This window comes from Dacryopinax primogenitus (genome assembly GCF_000292625.1).
Source record: "Dacryopinax primogenitus strain DJM-731 SS1 chromosome Unknown DACRYscaffold_14, whole genome shotgun sequence".
Classification (NCBI taxonomy): domain Eukaryota; kingdom Fungi; phylum Basidiomycota; class Dacrymycetes; order Dacrymycetales; family Dacrymycetaceae; genus Dacryopinax; species Dacryopinax primogenitus.
The window spans coordinates 153,163-176,118 of record NW_024467211.1 but is presented as its reverse complement, the minus strand read 5'-3'; the positions used below and the strand labels follow the sequence as shown (position 1 = coordinate 176,118).

The 22,956-nt window shown below is 51.0% G+C and overlaps 8 protein-coding genes across 8 annotated transcripts; 3 read left to right on the top strand and 5 right to left on the bottom strand.

Moving 5' to 3' along the window:
* Nucleotides 1-1,829: 1,829 nt before the first annotated feature.
* On the bottom strand, nt 1,830-2,982 carry DACRYDRAFT_117481 (uncharacterized protein; the record flags this gene model as incomplete). Its single annotated transcript, XM_040770391.1, has 1 exon — nt 1,830-2,982. The coding sequence occupies exon 1, from the start codon at nt 2,724-2,726 to the stop codon at nt 1,830-1,832; it is 897 nt and encodes a 298-aa protein (XP_040626738.1). The 5' UTR covers nt 2,727-2,982.
* A 1,288-nt stretch (nt 2,983-4,270) lies between these two features.
* Nucleotides 4,271-5,959, top strand: DACRYDRAFT_23411 (uncharacterized protein). The gene has a single exon (XM_040773228.1). The coding sequence runs from the start codon at nt 4,390-4,392 to the stop codon at nt 5,761-5,763; it is 1,374 nt and encodes a 457-aa protein (XP_040626737.1). The 5' UTR covers nt 4,271-4,389; the 3' UTR covers nt 5,764-5,959.
* Nucleotides 5,960-7,043: 1,084 nt separating this feature from the next.
* Nucleotides 7,044-8,142, bottom strand: DACRYDRAFT_81414 (P-loop containing nucleoside triphosphate hydrolase protein). Its single transcript, XM_040776508.1, has 2 exons — nt 7,706-8,142; nt 7,044-7,646 (listed from the first exon to the last, which is right to left on the bottom strand). The coding sequence occupies exons 1-2, from the start codon at nt 8,133-8,135 to the stop codon at nt 7,135-7,137; spliced, it is 942 nt and encodes a 313-aa protein (XP_040626736.1). The 5' UTR covers nt 8,136-8,142; the 3' UTR covers nt 7,044-7,134.
* A 326-nt stretch (nt 8,143-8,468) lies between these two features.
* Nucleotides 8,469-8,937, bottom strand: DACRYDRAFT_109261 (uncharacterized protein; the record flags this gene model as incomplete). Its single annotated transcript, XM_040768853.1, has 2 exons — nt 8,469-8,880; nt 8,927-8,937. 2 exons carry the CDS (start codon nt 8,935-8,937, stop codon nt 8,469-8,471), a joined length of 423 nt encoding a protein of 140 aa, XP_040626735.1.
* Nucleotides 8,938-9,261: 324 nt separating this feature from the next.
* Nucleotides 9,262-11,018, bottom strand: DACRYDRAFT_23409 (aspartate aminotransferase). Its single transcript, XM_040773227.1, has 4 exons — nt 10,793-11,018; nt 9,964-10,661; nt 9,732-9,913; nt 9,262-9,681 (listed from the first exon to the last, which is right to left on the bottom strand). The coding sequence occupies exons 1-4, from the start codon at nt 10,902-10,904 to the stop codon at nt 9,396-9,398; spliced, it is 1,278 nt and encodes a 425-aa protein (XP_040626734.1). The 5' UTR covers nt 10,905-11,018; the 3' UTR covers nt 9,262-9,395.
* Nucleotides 11,019-11,314: 296 nt separating this feature from the next.
* Nucleotides 11,315-12,277, top strand: DACRYDRAFT_23408 (40s ribosomal protein s5-1). Its single transcript, XM_040773226.1, has 4 exons — nt 11,315-11,343; nt 11,398-11,491; nt 11,542-11,926; nt 11,974-12,277. The coding sequence occupies exons 2-4, from the start codon at nt 11,406-11,408 to the stop codon at nt 12,115-12,117; spliced, it is 615 nt and encodes a 204-aa protein (XP_040626733.1). The 5' UTR covers nt 11,315-11,343; nt 11,398-11,405; the 3' UTR covers nt 12,118-12,277.
* A 318-nt stretch (nt 12,278-12,595) lies between these two features.
* Nucleotides 12,596-13,195, bottom strand: DACRYDRAFT_109258 (uncharacterized protein; the record flags this gene model as incomplete). The annotated part of the gene is made up of 1 exon (XM_040768852.1): nt 12,596-13,195. One exon carries the CDS (start codon nt 13,193-13,195, stop codon nt 12,596-12,598), a length of 600 nt encoding a protein of 199 aa, XP_040626732.1.
* A 2,224-nt stretch (nt 13,196-15,419) lies between these two features.
* On the top strand, nt 15,420-17,316 carry DACRYDRAFT_55196 (MFS general substrate transporter; the record flags this gene model as incomplete). Its single annotated transcript, XM_040775308.1, has 4 exons — nt 15,420-15,695; nt 15,788-16,664; nt 16,718-16,943; nt 17,007-17,316. 4 exons carry the CDS (start codon nt 15,420-15,422, stop codon nt 17,314-17,316), a joined length of 1,689 nt encoding a protein of 562 aa, XP_040626731.1.
* Nucleotides 17,317-22,956: the final 5,640 nt, after the last annotated feature.

Below are 22,956 nucleotides of genomic sequence, written 5' to 3'. Positions count from 1 at the left end.
CTGCATATCGGAAATCCATGTAAAAAGCTTCAACGATAACAGTCGATCGCATGATCGTACCGCGATAAGAAGGGGGAGACAAAACCAGAGCTCGGCCGAGATTTTCAGTTCCTCCAAACTTTGGAAAATGTGTGGACGCGGGGTGTCATTTGCCAGAAGTTCGGAAAAGATGTTCCGTCCTTGGCGTAGATCTGACTCGATCAGGTTTGCGGATGGAAGGTCTATCCTAAGGTCTGTGTAGCATAGTGACAGATTACGGAGGGAGGGTAAATTACTCAGACCAGCGAGGACCTTTTCATCGCTCACTAGTGGTCCTGAGAGCACCAAGGTTTTGATCGCTGGCATCGAAGTGCTCAAAGCCTGTAGCAAGACATCTCTCTGGTGATCCGTAATCATCACGAGGGTGAGGCTGGTAAGGTGGGACCATTTAGAACAGACCTCAGCGAGAAAAGAACCTTCAGAGCTCGAGCTTGGCATGTCTTTGTACATAATCACAAGAAGTTGGGAGAGGTTCGGAGATCGCAAGGCGACAGCCAAGGAGCAGAAAGATGGACCATATTTAGTCATCCAGAGTGCGTCGAGGTTCGGCAGAAGCGGACCTCCATGTCGTGTCTTCAGACGGCATACGGTTTCCACCACATCGAGTTCAATCTGCCTCGTCGTTTCACTTGATATCATTCTACCTCCCGCTTCGGTCGGTTTTTGGTGCCCGAGGCTTCCTGCAATTCCATAATCAAACGAGATCAGGCGCACAAATGAGCCATATATTGTCCAGCGCTGCATGTCATTATCCATGATGTGTTCCTCAACTAGAGGGAAAGAGTGGCGGGCAAGCAGCGTCGAGGAAGTAGATTCAGCAGAGCGTTCAGATCGTCGAGAGTCTGCCAGATTCTCTTGACACAAAGGTAGAAGAAAGCGCTGTGAGTTCGTGCCAACCGTGCGAGCGTGGGATCGTTGGGATTAATGTGTTCGAATATGAGATCTAAGACATCGTATGTCGAGAAAATGCGCTGTGAAGCTGAGGTGTGAGTTGAAGACATGATTGGCGGAGTATGAGTTGATGGGCAAAGAGGGTTATTTGCACGTCTTTTCATAGTGAGACCCTCACGGAACCTAATAAAGACCTACCCTAAATAAACCCGATTAATAATGCAAAGCACTTGGACTAGTAGTGCGGTAGAATATCCAACGGAAAAGAACATGCAATACGCACAAAATAACGGATGGTTGACCGAGAACTTAGTAGAACTTGTTGTTGTAGGCGTTGCTTCCTGGAACTGGAGGCCAGCCAGATTATCTTTGAACAAAACAACGATGTATATGATAAATAATGAATGGCATGGAGGTTGTGACAACGTGAAGGATGAAAGAAACGCACTAATGGTATGAAAGAGTAACACATTCCAAATCGCAGAACATCCGAACATGCGAGGTTCAAGACGTTGAACAGCCGCGAGCTCCGAACCTCAAAACATCATTGTAGCCTCTTGCAGAGAGAACTATCCCCACCCATCCGGCCTCGCCGCCTCCACCCGTAAGAACGAGAGAACCTGCCTAAGGTTGGCAATGATCATGTGTAATCGTTGGCGAAGACGCCCGATTTCGGGAGGGGTATCAGTGCTGCGCAATACCATTCAATCAAGTCAGGGCACATGACAACAGGAGGGTTGAAAATTGTGATCCAATGGAATAGGGTTATGGTGACCATGTCATTGACCGAATGTGTCGTACCGCGAACCAAGGAAGATGAGATCTTCCCTGGTTCGCAGAGACAGGATGTAGATGTCAGCTGTAGCGTTGCTGGGAAATGTTAGACGGAAGTGCTGACGTCAAAATCGTCTGCATATTTTCTGGAGCGTTTTCTTGTCATTCTTGTCGGACATGTACGTGTGAATATCCAAGACTTGCAAGCGGGAGAAACTGGATATCATGCGATCGACCCTGTCGTTGGTTACTTCTAACCGGTCATCGCTCTCGCACTTGCAGTCCAACGTGAAACTTCTCAGGTCCAGTCGTTCGAGACCATTCAATGCCCTCCAAAACGGAATATTGTCAAAAGATCCATCAGATTCAGTGAGACTGAGCTTGAGATGCTCCAACCGGAAAGAGTCGGGGTGGAGGGGACTAATGGCGTCGATGAGAACTGCCAGATCGTGCATATTGGCAATGTCTGTAGAAAGGTTTAGATTTACCAGTCGATTGCAAGACCGCACTGCCGAAAACACGGCAATGCACATCGAGAGGTCAGACGAGATGATCAATTTTTCCAAACTACGGAAGACTGTTGGGCGGGACGTGTCGCCCGTCGGAAGCTCGGTTAGACCGTAGAGTTCTTCTTGTAGATCTGCTACAGATAGACTCCCGGGCTTCTTGTTCTCCGTAATGTCGATGGGACACAGTGATAGAGTACGGAGCGAGGGTAACTTGCTCAACCCGGTGATGACCTTCGGATGCATTGCCAACGGACCAACAATAGCCAAGGTCTGGATCGTCGGCATAGAAGTATTCAATGCTCGTAGCAGAGCCTCTCGCTGATCATATGTGGGAAGAAGAGAGAGTATGACAATATCTGTAATGTGGGTCCATCCAACGCCGACCTCGGCGAGGAAGGAGCTTTCGATTCCCGGATTCGGAGGGTCGTCTCGCATTACTACCGAAAGTATCTTGAGGGTCGGGGTCCGTAAAGCCGTTACCAACAAACAGAAAGAAGGATAGTAGTCTGGCATACAGAAACCCCTGAGTTGCGGTAAAAGTGGTTCTCCATGCTGTTCCGCAAGGCGATATATGGTGTCAACGGCATCGAACTCCACTTGTTTCCGCGTCTTCCGCGACAATGTTCTCCACCTTCACCCAGTCATCTTGTTCATTCTGCGTTTGTCCAGAATAGCATCGGAAGTCATGATGCTGTGTATGAACGAGCTGCACGTTGACCAGCGCTGCAAGTCGTTCTCTAGGGAAGCGATGTCTTTCTCCTCGACTTCAGGAAACAAGGGCCGAAGGGAGCCCAATAAGCAACGGCGAGGAAGGAGGTATATCAAAGGACTTATATCTTTGAGAGACGCCCATAGTCTCTTGACACGAAGTCTGAAGAAAGTCCTGTGAGTTTGTGCCAGTCGTACGAGTGTAGAATCATCGTCGATTTGTCCGACGATAAGAGGCAATGTGTCGTATGTGCTGAAAACCCGATGCGCGGCCGAAGTATGAGTTGCACACGACATCTCGAGGTGTAAGGTAGTGAATGACTAGGGGGAAAAGTAGTAGCGGCTCCACGTATGAGCGCAGGTACCAAACGATGAACAGACTCGTGTATTTCGAATCCGTCCAGGGATGAAGACGCAAGGCAGCTAACACGTGTTCCCCTGCCTGCCTTTGTCGCGCCTTCTTTCTGCGCGGATGCGAAGTTTCGTCAGCAGGAACGATAACGCCGTGATGTTTCAAGCTCTCACGTATACAGACGATCCCCACGATACACACCTCGTGCAGAGAGAACGACGAACGCGTGTTTTCCCCATGTCTCGGGTGCTGAGATCGTTCGCCGATCTTTGGATCAAGTCCGTGGACCACGCAGGAGCAACGTGCGCGCCCAGTACTTGCTTTAATTGACTGTCGATCAGTATATCCCGCGTATCTTCCTAATCCGTTCAACGCCCTCCCAAGGTTCGGCTCGGAGCCTGCTCCTCACCGAGGACTTAATGGGCGATTGGCGTACAACACCAGGAATGGTGCTTGCCTCGCCACCACTCTGGGACAAGACATGACCTTGACTCAACTCCCTGAATCACGCCGGCGTGAGTCTGCGGATCCTTGGCAATAACCATCGGACGATCCAGGAGTGAAACATCCCTGCAAAGCATCACTGTTGGTTGAGTAACCCGATGGAGGATATGAGTTTATGTTTGAGTAGAAAGAGGCCAGAGCGGAGCGGGGGATCGAGGCCTTGCGGAATAGAGCGGACCAGGGATCCCGGCACGATCGTGATTACCCAATTACCCCGATCGCCGGTCCATTAAGTTCGATCGGCTTCGGCTTCTCTTCCTGCCAAGCCACCACTCTGGGTGAGCCCACGTGCACCGGTCCATCGATGGGGTCGTCAGGGTTTGTGATGACCCGAATCGGGGCCGATCCGGCTTAGCCCTTCCACGCGGCTGGACCCTTCCATAGATATCAAAGAAGCGGGTCACGCGATCCGCACCGCACCGCCCAAGAGGGATCCATTCCCCTAGCGCTTGTTTTTCCTGCCAGCGACAAAGAGTCTCTCTGTCCCAAAGTATCGCTTTCTGCGATGTAATCACCTCTCATTCTTATTTCTCTTATTATCTCTTCTCTCTCTATTCATATCATATCTGGTGGCCGACTAATCCCATCCTTCCCCCATCTCAAGCACACGCAATGGACCTCCAAAGCTCAGAATTCAGGCTCACACCAGCCCAACGCATGTTCTACCTACACGACATCCTCGGGCAAATCATCGACCACCTCACCGACCGCACCTCCCTCCACGCCCTCACCCTCACTCACTCGACCTGCTACTTCCTCGCTGCACGGCACCTATGGGCAAAACTGGACAGCCTCCGCCCCTTGATCGCCTTACTCCCGACGGACAAGCTTCCGAGTAGCTTGCACATCTTCTCGAGACTGCAGCTTACCGGTGCGGAGGACGATACCCTCTCTCGATGGCGACTGTATTCCCCTTTCGTCAGCTCTGTATCGCTCGACTTCTGCCTCCTGGGAAAACGGGCCCCTCTGCGACATTTTTGGCAGTATCACACCGTCGCTTCAGAACGCCTCGATCAGTTGAATAGGGACGTCATGCACTCCCTCGAACCGTTCGCGACACCGGAAGGGATCATTCTACCAAACCTGCGGGAAGTAGTCATGAAGAGCTACACACCAACAGGATGCGAGGCAGCCAAGATCCTCTCCCCTTGCCTCGACCGGTTGTGCATCACCCTACCCGGAAAGGGCTCAGAGGGCATAGAGGAGTCATCAGAGCAGAGTGTCTTCACCCTCCCTCCGCACTTCCCCCATCTCCGATCACTCGTCATCGACGGGAGTGAAGGCACGCTCCCAGGGCGCAAAGCAGTTATCCAAGCTCTCCAAGATCTTCCCCTCACCTCCTTCAAGATAAAGTGCAACCTTGCGCGAAGTGCAGACCTCCTGCTCGCACTCTCCACCCTCCCTCTGCAGGAACTCGAGATAGACGACACGTCCCAGCGCTGGCCTACTCTTTTCGTCAATGACGAAAGGTGGGGGGACATGTACGATTCTCCTCTGGCGGATTTCCTCGGTGCGGAGCAAGTGACGGAGCTGCATAAACAGCACAAGCTCAAATTTCCCCACTTGACGGAGCTTACCGTCGCTTCAACACTCCCGTTTTGCTGCGCGATGATCCGCGCTCTAGGGGCCAACCTCACCAGGCTCAAAGTCCAGACCATCCTCCCACGGTCTGAAGACCTCCAAACCCTCACCGAGGCCATCTCCTCCCACGCTCTGAAACTCCACCACCTCTCCCTCATACTACGCGACGCCGACTCGCTCACCTCCGCCTGCTGGCCCGCGATCTACACGCTCTCGAAGTTGGATATGCATACTTTCCAGCTCGAGTGCCGGTACGGGCATGTGAGCGACGCGTTCCAGGTGAGTGAGGAACGGTTAGCGCTTTTGGTGAGCGGTTGGAACGGGGTGCGGGAGGTGAAGGTGGGAACGGTGAGGAGGGACGGGTGGGGGTTGTACCCTCTGCAGAGCGTTTCGCTGGAATTCTGATTTTCTGAAATTTGAGGTCTGTGATACTCAGGTAAATACTCTTGCATTCCTTCTATTCTGCCTTCCTACCTTTTCGCCTTTCGCAATCACATCACGTTACATCCAAGCATGCATCGCGTTTCTTCTTTCATTATCCATAATTTATCATTTAGGCATATGCATAGTTTTGTTTATGGATATAGCGTGCTAGTACCCCAATTTGAGCTTCGTTCCGAAAAACTTTGCTTTTGTCCGAAGAGGTCGCACGTCACGTGGTGAGGTGTGAGAGACACGTGAAAGGGCAGGAACACGTGTACACTGAAACCACACTAATCTCTGTCCCAAGTCTTCAACCGCTCCTCAGGTCAGCGCAATGTGGAGACCTACGACGTCCTAGCTCTGATCATCAAACAAACGGATACGCATACCTGTACCGACTGGTACGAACTCACAGCGCGTTCTTCACCCTCTGCGCGTCAAAGGACTCGTGGCGGCACTCACTAGCTCGGGTGTCCGGTGTCGGTCTATCGATCTAACCGGCTCATTTCAAAAAGATCGTGTCTTCGAAGCCCTGACTAAGATGTTTTTGGATCTTACATTTGACCTCAACTCCTGTGCTGCGATACTGCGAGCAATACGCGTGCCCTTAGCGATTCTAACGATCTGCACTGAAATCCCGACTGTGGTTGTCTTGCTTCTTCTGATCACCAACCACAAGTTGCGGCATCTCACCAACTCTTGGTATTTGTAAGATTCCTTCTTCTGGGGAACACTGCACGCACTCCAATTGATCGATCTGTTCAGCTTGACGTTGAACTGCACATGCGAGAGCGATAATGGACGACGAATTCCCGACAGAAGGATCCAAAGGTTGATATTCGTATGCAGCAACATTTGGCTCATAAATATTCACATGTACACGAATGAGGACGACAAAATTACAACAATCCAGAAGACATCAAGACGGATCTGAAGTTCAGCTGTGCTGTTTCCCCTCTTTCCCTTGACTTGGGGAATCTTTTCTTTGTGTTGTGATGGACATATCTGCAGTACGCGAGATCCGCAAGCACAAGTCCAAACGGACGGCAGACGTCGTGAACCACCCTAAAGGAGGAGCATACTATCCCAAGTGCATTCATACCCAGTCCGGGTGAAATTCACACGCCCATGTATGCTAGAAGCGAAGAATACACAACGATGCAGAAGATCGTGAGGGGATGCCAACGCATTACTTTTTCTTGGTTACGAACGACACGGGGTGACGTTGAGGTCCGAATGACGGGATGAACATGGCACAATGGCACACTATACATCCATTGCATCTAGTCTAAGTACACACCCTCATCGAGCGGTATCGCCCTACACAATTTCCTTCACTGCATCCGATAATCTTCAGTGTCCCACCCCACTCGTCGCCTCCCTCAACGCTATCACATCCTCTTCACTGAATCCGGGCACCTCTTCCCCCTTGCCAAGCCGTTCAACCCCTTCCAATACCTTCTGCACGATACCCTCAAACAACTTTCCATTCGTTGTACATTTGTACGCCTCCAGCAGCTTGAACTCTTCTGCATACATGCCCTCAGGCAATCTTCCATCAAGCAACTCGACGAGCTTTGTGTCCACCGGCAAGCGCCCCAGGAACCGCACTCCCTCCTTCCTCGCCAGATCCTCACCTCCGCCGGTGGAGAAGACGTTGCTGATCTCCCCGCAACAGGGGCAGACGTAGCCAGCAAGGTTCTCTATGATACCGAGTAGAGGAAGGGAGACAGTACGGGTGAAGGAGAGTGACTTGAGGCAGTCGACGAGAGATAACGCTTGTGGTGTCGTGACGAGAACGGAAGATAGGCGAGAAGCGAGCGGAGAGAGATGTTCGAGTAATGATAGATGCTCATCGGATGTTCCTGTTGACATGACAAGTTTGTGTTACTCATAGAGAAAGTCAAGATGTAAACATGCGCACCAGGTGGCGTGTCTATAACAAGGTAATCAACATCATCTCCCCAGCGCACCTCGCTCAAAAACTGCCGGATCATGGCATTCTTCTTCGGTCCTCTCCATACAACACTTTCCTCTCTCCTCTTCAACAACAATCCCGTACTCATACAGGCAAGCCTCTGCTCCTCACCGTCGGCATAGGCAGGAACCCATCCGGCAGTGCTCTGATGCACAGACGTTCCTTGGGGCAAATGGAGCATACGAGGTATCGAAGGACCAGTGAGGTCAATATCTAGCAGCGCCACACGCGGTCGGGATAGAAGGGCATACAAAGAGAGGGCGAGCTGGACAGAGACACTTGACTTGCCCACACCGCCTTTGCCTGAGAGAACGAGGATGATATTCGGTATGGCGGAAAGGCGACGGTAGATGGGGTTGTTGCTAGGGTCGGACATCGTGCAGCCGTGTAGATAGTCGAAAATACGAAGTGAGTAGGAAGATACCTCAAATGCTCAAGAAGATGTACAAGTACAGGTGAAGGTGAAATAAGGACTTCGAGGATTTGAAGTGTTCTACCAGCCTTACAAATTCAAGCGCCCATCACCTCATTCAACCCTGACACACGTGACTCTCCACTGAGCGCTCTCCCATTCCTGAACGATCGCCTCGACCGACTCAGCTTTCTATGAGATATTGAATTGTTGGAATAAATACTGGAATTTTGGATTGTGTATAGGGAAAGTAGAATGCAATATCAATAATCTTGTTGTGCATGTGTAAGGAATCTCCTAGTCTACAAGCTTCCTCATCAGATCCACTTTCCTAATCATCCAAAGCAGGCCTCTCACCTCGCTGCACCGAGAGCCCAAAATACGCGCTTTCGGCCACATGCGAACGAATCCAGCGTAAAGCTTCCATCGTGCAACATCTTCGTCCAGCAGAGGCCGAGTAACTCCCAGTTCGTCGATGAACCCGAGGATCGTCCAGAGCCATAAATCAGATGGCAGGAGACGCATCGGCGGATCAAAAGAATCGAGTGTGTGCCATAGTTGATAGGCACATGGCTCCCAGAATTGGCGGCCTGCTAGCATGAGTTGCAAAATAGAGTTACGATCCATGAAGCGTAGGATCCCTTCCGCCAACTCTGGGCAGTTGAAGACAAGCGATTGAGCACGAGCGGCCCTTGATATGTGAGTCGACCTGCTGAATCTCAGAAAAGTGCGAATCGTAGAAAATGTTTACGTACATGACAGGCATCATATCTTGTGAGCGCGGTAGTGATAACTGTAGGAACGCAAGAGGCAGAACCAAACAATTTGTCCTTGCCACTTTTCACCCGGAAAGTCTAAGGCTCAACCTGATCTGGCCGGCCCTAAAGGACTATATAGTCGCTGGATACTCATGAGTAAGAACACGAGTCAAAGGCTGCTGGCTTGCCGCTTGCCGCATTAATGGGCTACGTAGTGAACTCATCGTGTGGCCCTCAAACGCGTCGCCGTTGCGTTCGAACTGAGGAATACACTCCTTAAATGCAAAACATTAGCCTGACTCACAAACCCCAGTAAGCAGGGAGCAAACCAAGCAAACATATATATACAAAACTCTATCGCGCGAACATCTACATCTATGGTCTAGCGGAGTGGGGCAAGCATCTAACATCTAACATCTACGTCTAAGATATGAACGATCGAGTCTCACATTCAGCGCGTGCACGCTTAGAGCGTGCCCTTGACCGCGCCGTCCACACTCTTGGCGAAGTACTCCACGTTTCCGCCGTTCAGGCCAGCCATAGAAATCCTTCCATCCTTGGTCATGTACACGCTGCGCTTGGAAGCGAGCACCTCGGTCTGGGCCTGGGTGAGCCCGGTGAAGGAGAACATACCGATTTGGGAGGTGATGTGCGACCAGTTACCAGGGGTGTGGTAGGTGTTCGTCAGGAGGGTGTAAAGCGCTTCGCGCATGGAGATGATGCGGGAAGCCATGCCTTTCACTTCGCCTTCCCTATATGTGGGTCAGCCGTGTTAGACAACGAAGCAAGACGGGGCGCGTACCACTGCGCGTACAGTGCCGGGTCGTTAAGGATCGTACCTGCCAACCGCGCACCGTGCACGGGGGGGTTGGAGTACATAGGGCGGACTAGGATCTTGAGCTGAGACTCGACGCGCGCCTTCTCTTCTGGCGAAGCCGTAACAAGGGAGAAAAGACCGACACGCTCGCCGTATAGACCCATGTTCTAGCACACAGCAGGTCAGCGGTTTGCTTTGGGTGCGTAGGAGTACGCACCTTAGCAAACGACTGGCACAGCGCGATCTGGTGCCCTTGGCTGACGAAGTGCCTCGGGGCGAAGGCATCACCCGCGATGTCTCCGCTTGCGAAGCCCTGGTAGGCCATGTCGAAGAAGGGGAAGAGCCCTTTCTCCTTGATCAACCCTGAGAGCTCTTCCCACTGCTCCTTGGTCGGGTCCACACCAGTGGGGTTATGCGCGCACGCATGGAGGAGAACGATAGCTCCCGTCGGCATCTCCTTAATGTCCTGAATCATACCGGCCCAGTCGAGTCCAACCGTGGACTTGTCAAAGTACCGGTAGGTCTTGACCTCCAAGGCGGAGTCGCGGAAGATGGGCGTGTGGTTTCCCCATGAGGGAGAGGGGAGGTAGACGACCTTGCTCGTGGGATAGAAGCGGGAGAGGAATGCACCGCCGATCCTGAGGGCGCCCGTGCCGGAGATGCTCTGTGTCACCGCGATAGAACCTTCCTTCAGGGGTGCACAGTCCGCGCCATATGCGAGCTTCGCAGCAGCGGAGGTGAAACTCGGGAGACCGGTAATGGGAAGGTACTCTTTGTCGACCTGGCCGTGGAGGCGGTTCTCGGCTTCCTGAACAGAGGGGAGGATGTAGGGCTTGCCGTTCTCGTCCCGGTATGCGCCAACCCCGAGGTTGATTTTGCGAGGGTTGGTGTCTGCCTTGAATGCCTCGGTCACTCCTGGGGTTATGGACGCATATATTCAGGGAGTAGCATGCATATATGCGCGTGAGAACAAGGTGGTGTAGCAGACAAAGGAAGAATATGCAACAGAATGAGCGAGGGAAGTAGTGTGCAGACAGCAGACGCACCCAGAATGGGATCCGGCGGCCCCTGAGGCACTGTGCTCCACACGCTGACAGGACGTGTGGCTGCGAGCCTGACAAGTCGTGTGGACGCTGGCTTGAGCTGGCGTGAGAGCATGGCTGTCTGTGGATGAATGGTCAATGCGCGGGTGAACGTTGACCTTTGCAGGGAGGTGACCGTGGGAAGTCGAGGAGGAGGAGAGAGGACGAGGGAGGACGAGGGAGGACGACGGGCGGGATAGCGAGCGGAATGCGGTGGACGGCGGTGCGGTCGGCGCGAAAATTCAGTACGTGACGCGCGTCATGATTCGCTCTTACCTCCACCGGAACCGAAGAAAATCAATAGGATCACCGACGGCGTCGGAGAAATATCGGATGACTTCCACGTGCGCATCTCCGTTTCACTGGAATAGTGGCTGTGTCGGGAGCAACAGAGACGGAATTAAATGTCAAACTGTACAGTTGTGGCTGAGGCGCTGGGCCGACCCTCATCTGCACCGTCCACTGACACCTCAATAGTGCACGCCGCCGACTCCTCACCTCCCCACCCCTCAAGTGTACGTATCTCCGCCAATTCCTTATCCCACTCCTCAACTCCTCTGTTTCTCTAGTCATCAACATGGCTCTCGTTCGAGCCCTCCCTCATGACGTCCAGAAGGCATCAGCAAGTGGTACTGTGAAGTTATTCGGGAAGTGGGAAGCCGAGTACGTCTCCTTGCATTTGCAGTCTGATTGTTCACTGACGTTAGACCCAGGTGCGAGTTAAAGGATATCTCTCTCACGGATTACATCCAAGTTACCCGTCCAGTATACGTTCCTCACACTGCCGGTCGTTACGCAAAAAAGCAGTTCAAGAAGGCGCAAATGCCCATCGTCGAGCGTCTCGTAGACGCATTAATGATGAAGGGGCGGAACAACGGCAAGAAGCTCATGGCAGTTCGGATTGTGGCACATGCATTTGAAATTATTCATCTGCTTACCGACCAAAACCCTATCCAGGTTCTGGTTGATGCGATCGTAAACACCGGCCCTCGTGAGGATTCTACTCGTATCGGCTCCCAGGGTACCGTTCGCCGGCAAGCTGTTGATGTCTCTCCTCTCCGCCGTGTCAATCAGGCGATCTCCCTTATTACCATTGGGGTATGTCCTTTTAACCATTCTTTAATACCTGCTCAACCTCTATATAGACGCGTGAAGCCGCGTTCCATAACATCAAATCCATCTCGGAATGTCTCGCCGATGAGCTCATCAACGCCGCCAAGGGGTCATCTAACTCTTATGCCATCAAGAAGAAGGATGAGCTGGAGCGTGTCGCCAAGTCCAACCGGTAAACCGTTGTTGTGGGACTTAGGGCTGGGCGCGGATGGGGCGCACGAGATCGAAGCAGCAGGGATGGGATCGGGTTTGCGTACCTGTGGGGATGTGGGGCGATGTTCATGTTTCTGTATGGCACCGCTATGGAAAAACGCAAAATGCATGCTTTTATGCTCAGTTCTGGGTCGTTGGTTCTACCCTGATGGTACCAACAGCGCCTTGTGGGAGCAAACCTCCAGTACGCTTGTCACATTGCGCACGACCACCGTCAACGATGTTCAGAGGTGAAGCAACGTGTCTTATAAGTATCGTTTCTTGTCATCGGGTCATTAAAGATGGGGCTTCAGGGGTCGCTGCCTTCAAAACTCGTTCAAGACGCGCAACGCCGGTCAATATCCTGTCAGACGCTATCCAAGCAATACACACAATTTCGTTGTCATTCTCCCTGCAGTATTGGAAAGTAGCATGTCCGTTGAAGCCCTTCCATTCGGCGTATCACAAACCTTCGACCGTCACTACCTTGTTGAGAGACACCTTGAAATCGTACGCCATGCTATGGAAAACAGGGAAACCTCCCATCCCGCAATCACCCCACCACTCGAAGCCTCCCGGGTATGTCAAGTTGTCGACCTGAGTAACGGGCGAGTACCCACAAGCCTCAGGCACAGGGATATCCCCGAACTCCCAAACTGCCGTCAAGGGATGGGTAATGACATGCCCCCCATAAGACGTCAGGACCGCCCAAAGCGTCCAACCGGTGCTCGCGCCGGTATAGTTGAAGAACATGCTCATGGACGTGTACGATTCGACCCCGCCGATGAGGGCGCTGCCGGAGGTGCTGGAATAGATGTTCGGGCCAGGAGCTAGGCTGAGCGAGATGTAGTAGCTCGAGTTGGTGGCGTTCCAGTTCAGATCGATCTGGCCACGAGTGGGCTCGGGGGGGGGACTATACATAGCATGTGGTGTTAGCAACCTGTGATCCTCTGAACCAAATAGAACGCCACGCACGATATACGCGACGATTCCAAACATGTTTTCGCAGTTCAGTATGTGGTTTATCTCGGCGCTCCTGCTGGCAAGGAGTTGTATAGGCATCGAGAGTCGACGTGGATGGGGTTCTTGCTGAACAAGCCAACTATTTATACGCAGAGAAGGGGAAATCCCCCAATTAGCGGGCTTGGCTGGTTGATATGTTGGAGCTCAGAACCGCGAGAACAGTAACGTTCCGACACGATATCCCCACGTTGAACAACGCATATGGAGATCATTTGAGGAAAGGGATGATTGAGCACATTTGTGGGGAAATATATCATGACCGCGATTGATGTGTCCTCCCGCCCCTGAGCGGCGCGCGATGATATGGGGGCAGAGACACACATTCGTTGTTGATCGGGATTCACTGAAACAAAATAGGAATCATCATTAATAAGATGAAGTAGTATGTACGCAACTGCAGTCTCGGAACGCAGTGCATTAAGGGCTTATCGATTCGGAGATGGAAGCGGCGGGGTGACGTTCTCTCATCTTGAAAGCGGATCAGAACATCCAAAGCTTTGTAATGATGATATTCCTCACCTGACCCTACACCACCGATGCACGTGTTCGCGGATGGACAACCAGATCCAGAATTCTCTGAAAATTTCCGCGTTCCTGCCTCCACCATGAACCAACATAAAGATGATGCTTGAAGGTGTCAACTGCCAGGAGACCTCGCAACCCGCCATCCCCCATGATGTCCTGGAAGGGAATTACAATGTCTGCTGCGACGGAGGCCGCTCCACGACAAACATCAAAAAATAGCGGCGCAACGTCATCCGCAGTGTATGCCGATGGGTAGTAATGTATCGCCCCACAATTACCATTTAGCGAAGTCCGTTACGACCAGTTGAGATATCCAGAAATAAACAATCACAAGACAGCCGAGCACAGTCATCTTCTCCTGCATGGTTCATGCCTACAGGGGTGAAACCGGCAGAAGAGGATTGATCAAGTGCGTGCAGGACAGCGCATACCGGGGCGGTACCTTCGTCGCTCATGGCAGTGCCATATGACCAATGGTCTAACTAACCGTGGAGAACGAGCCTGTGAACATTTCCCAGACATGGTAATAGTACCAATGAGCCAAATTCAAGTGGGACGATGAGTCAGAGAGGACACGCTGAGCGAGAAAAAAAAAGATGAGCTCGAGCACAAGGTCTCGGAGTTGAACGAGAGCTTGGAAACTGTTACTGTAGCTGAATAGGGCGTGCTGCAAGCAAATGAGAACAGCATAGCGTTGCCAAATATGACGCCGACGTTATTGCACCTCTCTGGTGGGTCCGCGACCGTACACGGGTGTATAGCCTGCCTGGAATCTTTCGAGAGAGGCTTGATCTCCCCGTTTTTCCCATGCTTTGTCATTAGATATCCCGCAGATTCCCACCAACATCAGGCTTTCGCAGCGTATCAGTTGAGAATAGTGTGATGCACCAGGGGAATTTCTCGCGACGGTCGCCAAAAAGAAAGAGCGTGACTGTGCAGCTGGGCAAGATGACAAAGGACCAGGACGTTATTTTTGACTCCAGCCCCCTTGTTGCTGCGGCGTCAGGAGGTGACCAAGCATCAAGGTGGTAGAAGGAAGGAATACATGCGCCGTGCATGTGGCTTGAGTAGACCGCTAGAGCGAGCGCATTATCAAGCAGTTGCACAAAGTCAGGAGGATGGGAGTGAGCAGAAGGAAGGAAGGAATTGCGGAGGTGTAAAACCCGTGATTCCGGTTCGGCATCCCATGGAAGATGCCGTGCCGATCGGCCGCTCCCGACACCGCCACGGCCGACCTAGCCGCCTGGGGATTGGGCCGCATCATGAACACCTTCTCCGTGTTGTCGGCCGATGGTACCTTTTACTCAGCGCTCTCTTGCCGGCCGATGTTCTTGCCGAGAAGAGGAATCTCTTAAAGATCGTCCGAGTACCATTCATGAAATTTCTATAAAGGCCCTACTGCCATACTCCGAAATGCCGACACTGACAACTTGCTTGCCTGTTTGCCTGCTGGCTGCTGGATGAACTAAAATACGTTAACGGAAGGCTCTTGGTCGGCTAAGTACCGACAGATCTGCTGGCGTTATATTCTCCGTTCGGCGAGAAGACAAGTGCGGTATTCGTAACACGGCTTTTCGGCCGGAGTGTCATTGTACCCCGTCATATACCTCGAGTTGTTCAAGGCTCATCTTGGCTAGCACACTCTTTGGTACCAGGAGCTCACGAGGCCACCATGACCCCCCCATTATTCGAAGAGGATAGCGGGCCCTCGACACCGATAGAACTCCGAGAAAAAGATATGCCCACTTCTGCTCGGACGAGCGGGACGCTCGTCTCCCCCTTTCCTGCTCCACCTGTTGCCCTAGCGGACACCGAGAAACGCTCAAGCTCCGATTCCCGACCCAATGACACAGGCGGGGAAAGCAAGGAACGTTCTGGCGATTACGAGGATGGGGATGGGGATGGACCCGAACAGGGGAAGGTGGACATCAGCCATCAGGAAGGGCATGGGAAGATCGATATCGAGCATGTAGAAGTAGTGAACGACCCCAGGAAATGGCCCATGAGAGTCAAGGTACGTCCTGATGCATCCTCCGTCACGAGCGCTCTACTTCCTTTCTACTGGGCAACCAGAGTTCTCGCGGTCTAAGCTCACTCGGGGAACAGAAACTAATCCTTGCCTTAATCGCGACCGCATCCATAGCCCCCACCCTCGGAGCGTCGATCTACAATCCCGCCTTCAACCAAATACAACAAGAGCTCTCCGCGACAAGTGCAGAGATCGCACTCTCCCTCGCACTCTTCATCCTCGTACAGGGAAACGCCCCGCTCGTCTGGTCCGCTATTTCCGAGATCAAAGGCCGCAAACCGGTGTACCTCAGTTCCCTCACTCTGTTTGCAGTAGGGTGCATCGTAGCAGCCGAAGCGCACACCATGAGTGTGTTGATCGGCATGCGGATCCTCCAAGCCGCGGGAGCGTCAGCTGTGCTCTCCATAGGCGCTGGTACGCTGGCAGACGTTTTCGAGCCGCGAGAACGAGGCTCCATGCTGGGGATATACTACGCGGCGCCTCTGCTTGGGCCCTCCCTCGGTCCTCTCTTGGGAGGAGCACTGACCACCGGCCTTGGGTGGAGGAGCACCTTCTGGTTTTTAGTGATCTTCGCGGGCTGCACGCTGGTGCTGCTCATCTTCTTCCGCGACACGTTTCGGAAAGAGCGCTCCCTAGCCTACCAGAGCGCGGTGAACCGAGCAGCTGCACGTGCACGCGCCAAATCGGGTGGCACAGCTACGGTCGAAGCGGGGAGGGTTGTCACCCGAGGAGGGGAAAGCGAGGAGATCAAGCTCTCCCTACGGGACGTGAACCCAATCACGCCAACGTGGCGTATTCTGCAGAGGAGCAACAACCTCACCATCCTCTTTGGCAGTGGGCTCCTGTTTGCTTTCGCGTACAGTACGACTTATACGGCGGCGGTGACGTTTGCTAAGCCGCCGTACAATTATGGGAGCTTGGAAGTCGGGCTGGTGCTCCTCTCCTTCGGCTTAGGTGCGTCCCCCCAATCGGCCTGACGGTACATATACTCACCCACTGACACACAGGAAACGTCCTCGGCTCCGTGCTGGGCGGTCGGTGGTCCGACCGTTCCCTAGCTCGGCTAAAAGCGCTCAACGATGGCAAGTCCAAGCCGGAAATGCGCCTTCAGAGCACGCATATCGTCATGCCAATCCTGCCACTGGCGACGCTCGCGTACGCGTGGACCGCGCAGGAGAAGACAAACGTCGCCGGGCCGGTGGTGTGCTTGTTCTTCTCTGGATTTGCGACTATGTGAGTGTGCTTCTTTCACTGCTCTGTGCCAGATCTGGGCAATGTAGCTGACCGCAAGGACAGGTGGATCTACTCCTCCACCCTGGCATACGTCGTCGATGCTAACGTTGGTCGCTCCTCCACAGCAGTAGCAGTCAACTCCTCCTTCCGGGGTGCAGCTGGGTTCGTCGCTGCCGAAGTTGCAATACCATTGCAGAACGCGATCGGCGATGGTGGTTTGTACAGCCTGTGGGCGGGGCTGACGGTCTTGAGTTTGGTGCTCATATTGGTCACGGAACGATGGGGTGGGAGTTGGAGGGAACGGGGTGTGGAGAGGGAGGAACGGAGAAAGGAGGAAAAGGAACGGAAGGCGAACGAGCTCCAGGCTGCTTAAGCCTCATGACCGGAAGGGAAGAGCCGAGTGGATGGCGTGTATCATTAGAAAGTGCTTGGCTGACGTATTGTTATCATTCTTACATGTCCATATAGAGATCTGCATTAACGGTGTTGTGTTTATCTCTTTGGCAGGCGTCCTCATAAGGACATATCGAACGCCCCTTCTTGCCGCTGCTGTTTTAAGCCTGGTGACAGGGATGTATTACTCTTTAATCGGCATTGTAGTCTTTACTTATTTAGGCCTTTCATTAATAACGTTACGTAAGACATGAAACTCTGTCCCGGCTGATGTTGCACCCTTACCTTGAACAAACCGATCATATGCATTCTACGGCTCTGCTGGCACATGCTGCTTGTTCTACGGGGAACTCCATCTCGGTGAATGCAATCGAGTGATGTTCAATCGCTGAATTGATTGGAACACCAGTACTGGTTCAATGCTTCAAGATGCTGCACCTCGTCGTTCCCGTTTGACACCCATACGAACCAGCCAATGAGAAGCCCGGTTGACTCTGCGTATCATTATAGCCAATGTCTTGGAATCGGGTTTCCACCTAGTTGTCGGATTTGCAGCAGCGTGTGTTGCACTGGCTGTTCTGGTCTTTACAGTGCGAATGCTGCATGCGGGACCGACTGTAAGGGATACGTAGATATCTCTGTACTTACCATATACGGTAACACCGCCTTTAGGGCGATCGGATCGTCCGATGGACTTACATGTAGCGGGTGGCTGTAGACCACCCTTTTCTCTATCTCTCTTAGTACACTCACATTGTATTACTACTAGCTAGTAACACATTGATCTAGTGTACCTATTGGGAGTGAAAGGGCATCATAAGCCCTTTCACTTTTTTACACTACTCCTACAATCAGAGTATGTTAGAGACTAGAGCGAAAACTGCTCCGTGTTAGATTTTGGTCTTTGTACAATGGAGACCAACAAAAAAGTGGCAGAACGGGAATGTCCCCAGAAGACTGAGGTTGGTCCTAAAGCCTTGGGACCTGGGATTGTAGATACACCCATAACTGCGCAAGGCTCTTCGAGCTTTTCTGAGCCTGGGCAAAACTCAGATTGGGGTCCCCTTCAACTGGACCCAGCATACAGGGATCAGGCTGCTGGTCCCAGCACTCCTAGGGAGCAAATGGAAACAGAGGATTCCAATATGCAATTGGATGAGGATAACTCAACCAACAATGCTTCCAATAGAAGTGTAGGAAAGTTTGTGGGACAGCAGATCCCAAGTAGACCAAGTGGGTCTAATGTTGATCCCTGTAATGTGGGAATGGATTTGTCTGGTAACAGATGAAATGATCTTAATAACAATTTGTTAGAATCCAGAGAAGAGGCGGATCCCTTCTCTGAGCTGAGTCAAATGCTCAAAATTGCTGGCATTTCTCAGTGCATGATTACACAATATAATCTGCTTGCAAACTGCAATCCAGTTAATGCTCATATGTACAACAAGATGGGCAAGCAATTGCTTTCTGTCCAATTGAACAGAATGGCTCCTATTATTGAGCCAAGAGAAAGTTTGCCCACTGGATTGGGAATACAAATGTTGCCCAGTTTGCCATGTTTGCAACTCCCATTGCGGGAAGAGGGCAATTTGCCATGTTCACAACTCCCACCTAGGGAAGATGAACCTAGAGTGGGTTCAGAAAGAGCATCCATAAAGGATGATGCAGTTACTGAGGCAGTTCATTTGAGAAGTCCTCCATGTATGGAAATGAGGAAAGAGTCCTCATCATATGTTCATTTTGATATGGACCAAACTGGTCCATACATACTGAAATTTCCATTTGGAAATTCCACTAGTGGTTCTTCTCAACAGAACCAAAAGTCTGCATCACGCAAATCTGCACCATCCTCTACATTGAGGAGTAAGACTGATCTTCTTGCAGGATTGATGATCCCAACAACTCCTATGTGGAGGATCAAGAAGTGGTTACACACAGCAACTGTGCCTGTAGCAAATCATCTTCCCCTGTCAAAGACTGGGTTCAAGCCTAAGGCTTTGGACACCTCTTATGGAGGTGAACCTGATGTAGAGAAATTCATAGAATTTCTCACAACATTAGTCTGCACGTTTCGCACAGCTGGGGCAACTGGCCCGACTTGTAGTGATTGGCAAATCACTTATACCAGTCAATATGTGACTGGAGAAACTCACCATTGGGTCAAGCAAAATATAGATCTAGGCCACTGGCTTAGAGAAGACTGGACATTCTCCCAAATGATGTGGGGAATGTATGGAAGGTTCTTCTCTTCAGAAGAAATGATGAAAGCATATTCTGCTTTCAATTCCTTGGTACAAGGAAAAGACACTGTAGAAGTGTATAAGGGCAAGTTTTCCATTATGGGTAGGATGTACGAGCATCCTAACAACTTCCAAATAAAGAGGAGGTTTGTCTTGGGGTTTGCTGAGGATATTACCATGAGTCAGGATATGACATTGATACAAGCACCTTTGATGCTTTATACTTGCAAGCAATAGAGTTGGAAAGAGGACTCGACCTGTTGCAGGGACTACGGGCATATAAGAATATGTCCAGGAGTATGTTCCCCAGTCGGGGATCATATGGCAATTCCTTGCCTATGAGGAGAGCAACTCCTCAGACCTACCAATTGTATCAACAGGTACAAAATGAGTATAGGCATCCTGAGATGCCTAGAGCTGGGGCAGGCCCTTCTAGGGGCCACTTGTTTGATAGGGGAGTTACTCCCCACAAAGATCCCACTCCTATTGGTAGTGGAAAAAAGGCTGCAATTCCCGGTACAACTGGGAATGCAAGGAAGGACATAGCTCATCCTATAGATGGCAGGCCAAAGCCACCCTTGCCTGGGGGTAGTCTGTCTTGTTACTTATGTAACAAGATGGGCCATTGGGCAAATGTTTGCCCACTACATAAGAGTGTGCATCATGCCACACACAAAGTGGTGGCAGATGATGACATCCTGTATGATGATGGCATTCACACCATACTCACCAGGATACCCCCAGATGAGAAGGAAGAGGACAATTGTCCTGCTGAGGAATTTGGTCTATATGACCTGTTCAATGAAGTTGCTGATTATCCTCCAGTGGAGGATTCAGCCAATATCAAAGATATAGACACCATCAAAGAGGACAACAGTAAGCCCATGAGTGTGCAGGTTATGTCTGTTAAGCCCTTTGGCTTAACAACAGTTCAAGCTGCACCAGCTCAGACCAAATTCGCCACTGCAAAGATGGTGAAGCCAGAGATATGGTGAAGGGACAGCACTGTCCGATTAGGTAGAGGACAACCTCTACAGGATGAGACAGCTGCCTCTCCCATTGAATGCTACATCAGCATTGCTGGTTTCCCAGCATTTGCCTTGCTAGATAGTGGGGCAGAGCTTGACACAATCTCTGCAGACTTTGTCTGAGCCCATGGCTTGGAATATGTGAAGCTCAAGCACCCTGTTGCCCTGCAACAGATGAGCAGGGGAAGCTGTACTGTAATATAGTACAGTATCAATGCCAAAGTTGACATTGAAGATCAAGTAGTCAAGCACTATTTTGACCTTGTCAACACTGACAAATACCAAGTAATACTTGGTATGCCCTTTGGTAAGAAGTTTGAGATCATGCTAGATCTCAGAGGGAAAGGTCTCCAAATTGGGGGACCTCAAGGTAGATGGATCACCTCAAGAGAGGCATTGTCCCATGGGATACAGAATAGTATCCCTAAAAAGGATTTGTCCCTCCTTAAAGAGGCAAAATGTTCCAGCAATGCTGGTGTGAAATGAGTGCTCACAGTGCAAACACCCAGGATGAAAAACCCAGTGGTTGCTGGGGAAGGTCTGCATTCCTATTCTGAGGAAATGCTTGCTGGCATAAGGGAAGGCCTTATGTCTGCATTAGAGGATCTCATGGGTGAGATCCCACAAAGGCTTCCCCCTCTGAGGAGGGTAAATCATCATATCAACTTAATTGATGATAAAGCCATATATAGGACTAGATGTCCTGCTTGCCCTGAAGTGCACAGGGATGAGCTTCACAAGAAGACTCAGTGGTACACCACAGCTCAGTGGTGGGTACCAGCACAGACACAACAGGCATTGCCTATGTTATGCCTGTCAAAGGATAATGGTCACCTGTGAACAACTGTGGACTGTCAAGAGAGAAACTTGAATATGGTGAAGGATATTACACTGATGCCAGATCAGAACGAGATCTGTAGATGGGTTGCAAAACACCCATTTCAATCCAAGTTGGATCTTCGAAATGCATTCAAAATGCTTTGAGTGCATCCAGATGACATCTGGAAGACTGCATTCCAGAACCCATTTGGAACATTCCTGAGCCAAGTGGGCCAACAGGGAGATTGTAATCTTCCAGCATCATTCCAACAAATGATGATGGACATCCTACAGGAACATTGGATGCATAAGGTAGTATGCTACCTTGACAACATTTTTGTTGTGGGCTCTACGCTGTATGAGGCCCTTGCCAATTTAAGGATTGTATTTGCAATCCTTAGAGAGCAGAAGCTCTACTTATCTCCAGATAAGGTTGATTTGCTGTCAAGTAGCATAGAGTGTCTAAGATCACTGATGACAGTGTGTATGCAGACAATGATAAAATGTCCATAATTAGGAATGCTAAGTTTCCTACAGATGCCAAAGGAATGCAATGCTTCCTTGGCATGGTAACATATCTGGCACCTTACTTGCCAGACATAGCCAGATATACTGGCCTGTTGTCAGCATTGACACACTCTAATAGGAGCTACAATGTAACTCCTATGCACAAAAAGTGCTTCAAGAGCATAATTGCCCTGGCAATGGACTACCCAGTCCTGAAACCCATTGTTCCCAAGAATGGGATTCCAGTCTTCTACCAGTGGGGTAGGTTGTTTTTATTATGGCCAAGGGACATCATGGGACAAAGTCCACCTGGCTGGATTTCATTCCAGGCAATTTACAGATGCCCAGATGTTGTACTCAACATACAAGCATGAGCTTCTGGCCATGGTGGAGGCTCTCACCAAGTGGGAGAGCCAATTGATAGGTATCCATATCACAATATGCATGGATCATGCACCATTGCAATACCTTCAATTGAAGGCAACTCTGGCTGGGGACAGAGGAATTTGCCAGCAGGAATACTTGCAGTGATTCAATATTGTAAAGATATTGTATGTTCCTGGAGAGAGGAACAAGATAGTGGACTGGATGTCATGCTCAGCAAGCTTGTCTGAGCCAGTACTAGCTGCACCAGTGGACAAAGAGTACAATACTCTTTCTGATGCTCGAGTCACCAAGTTACAACCAGAAGTTGCTGTTCATCAGATGATGACTCAGTTCAAAGGCACAAAAGTGCCCCCACAAGAACAGGTAGTACCCAATACTCCTTTGCCTGCATGCAAGACAAAAGTTCCTCATCACCCTCATGGACGAGTTGAACAGTGAGTTGAGCAGAGTGCTGAACTCAATGGTGGTTATGCTGACCATGCTGACATGGTAGCATCCACTACTACTGCTGTGGGAGCCAGCACAGAGATTACTCAGGTGGAGCCTGACTCTCTAGCACTCACCCCTGCAGGGGAAGTAACAACATGTTAGGGCAACACAGGCTGACTAAGTCTGCTCACCTAAGAGTGCCAAGAGTCT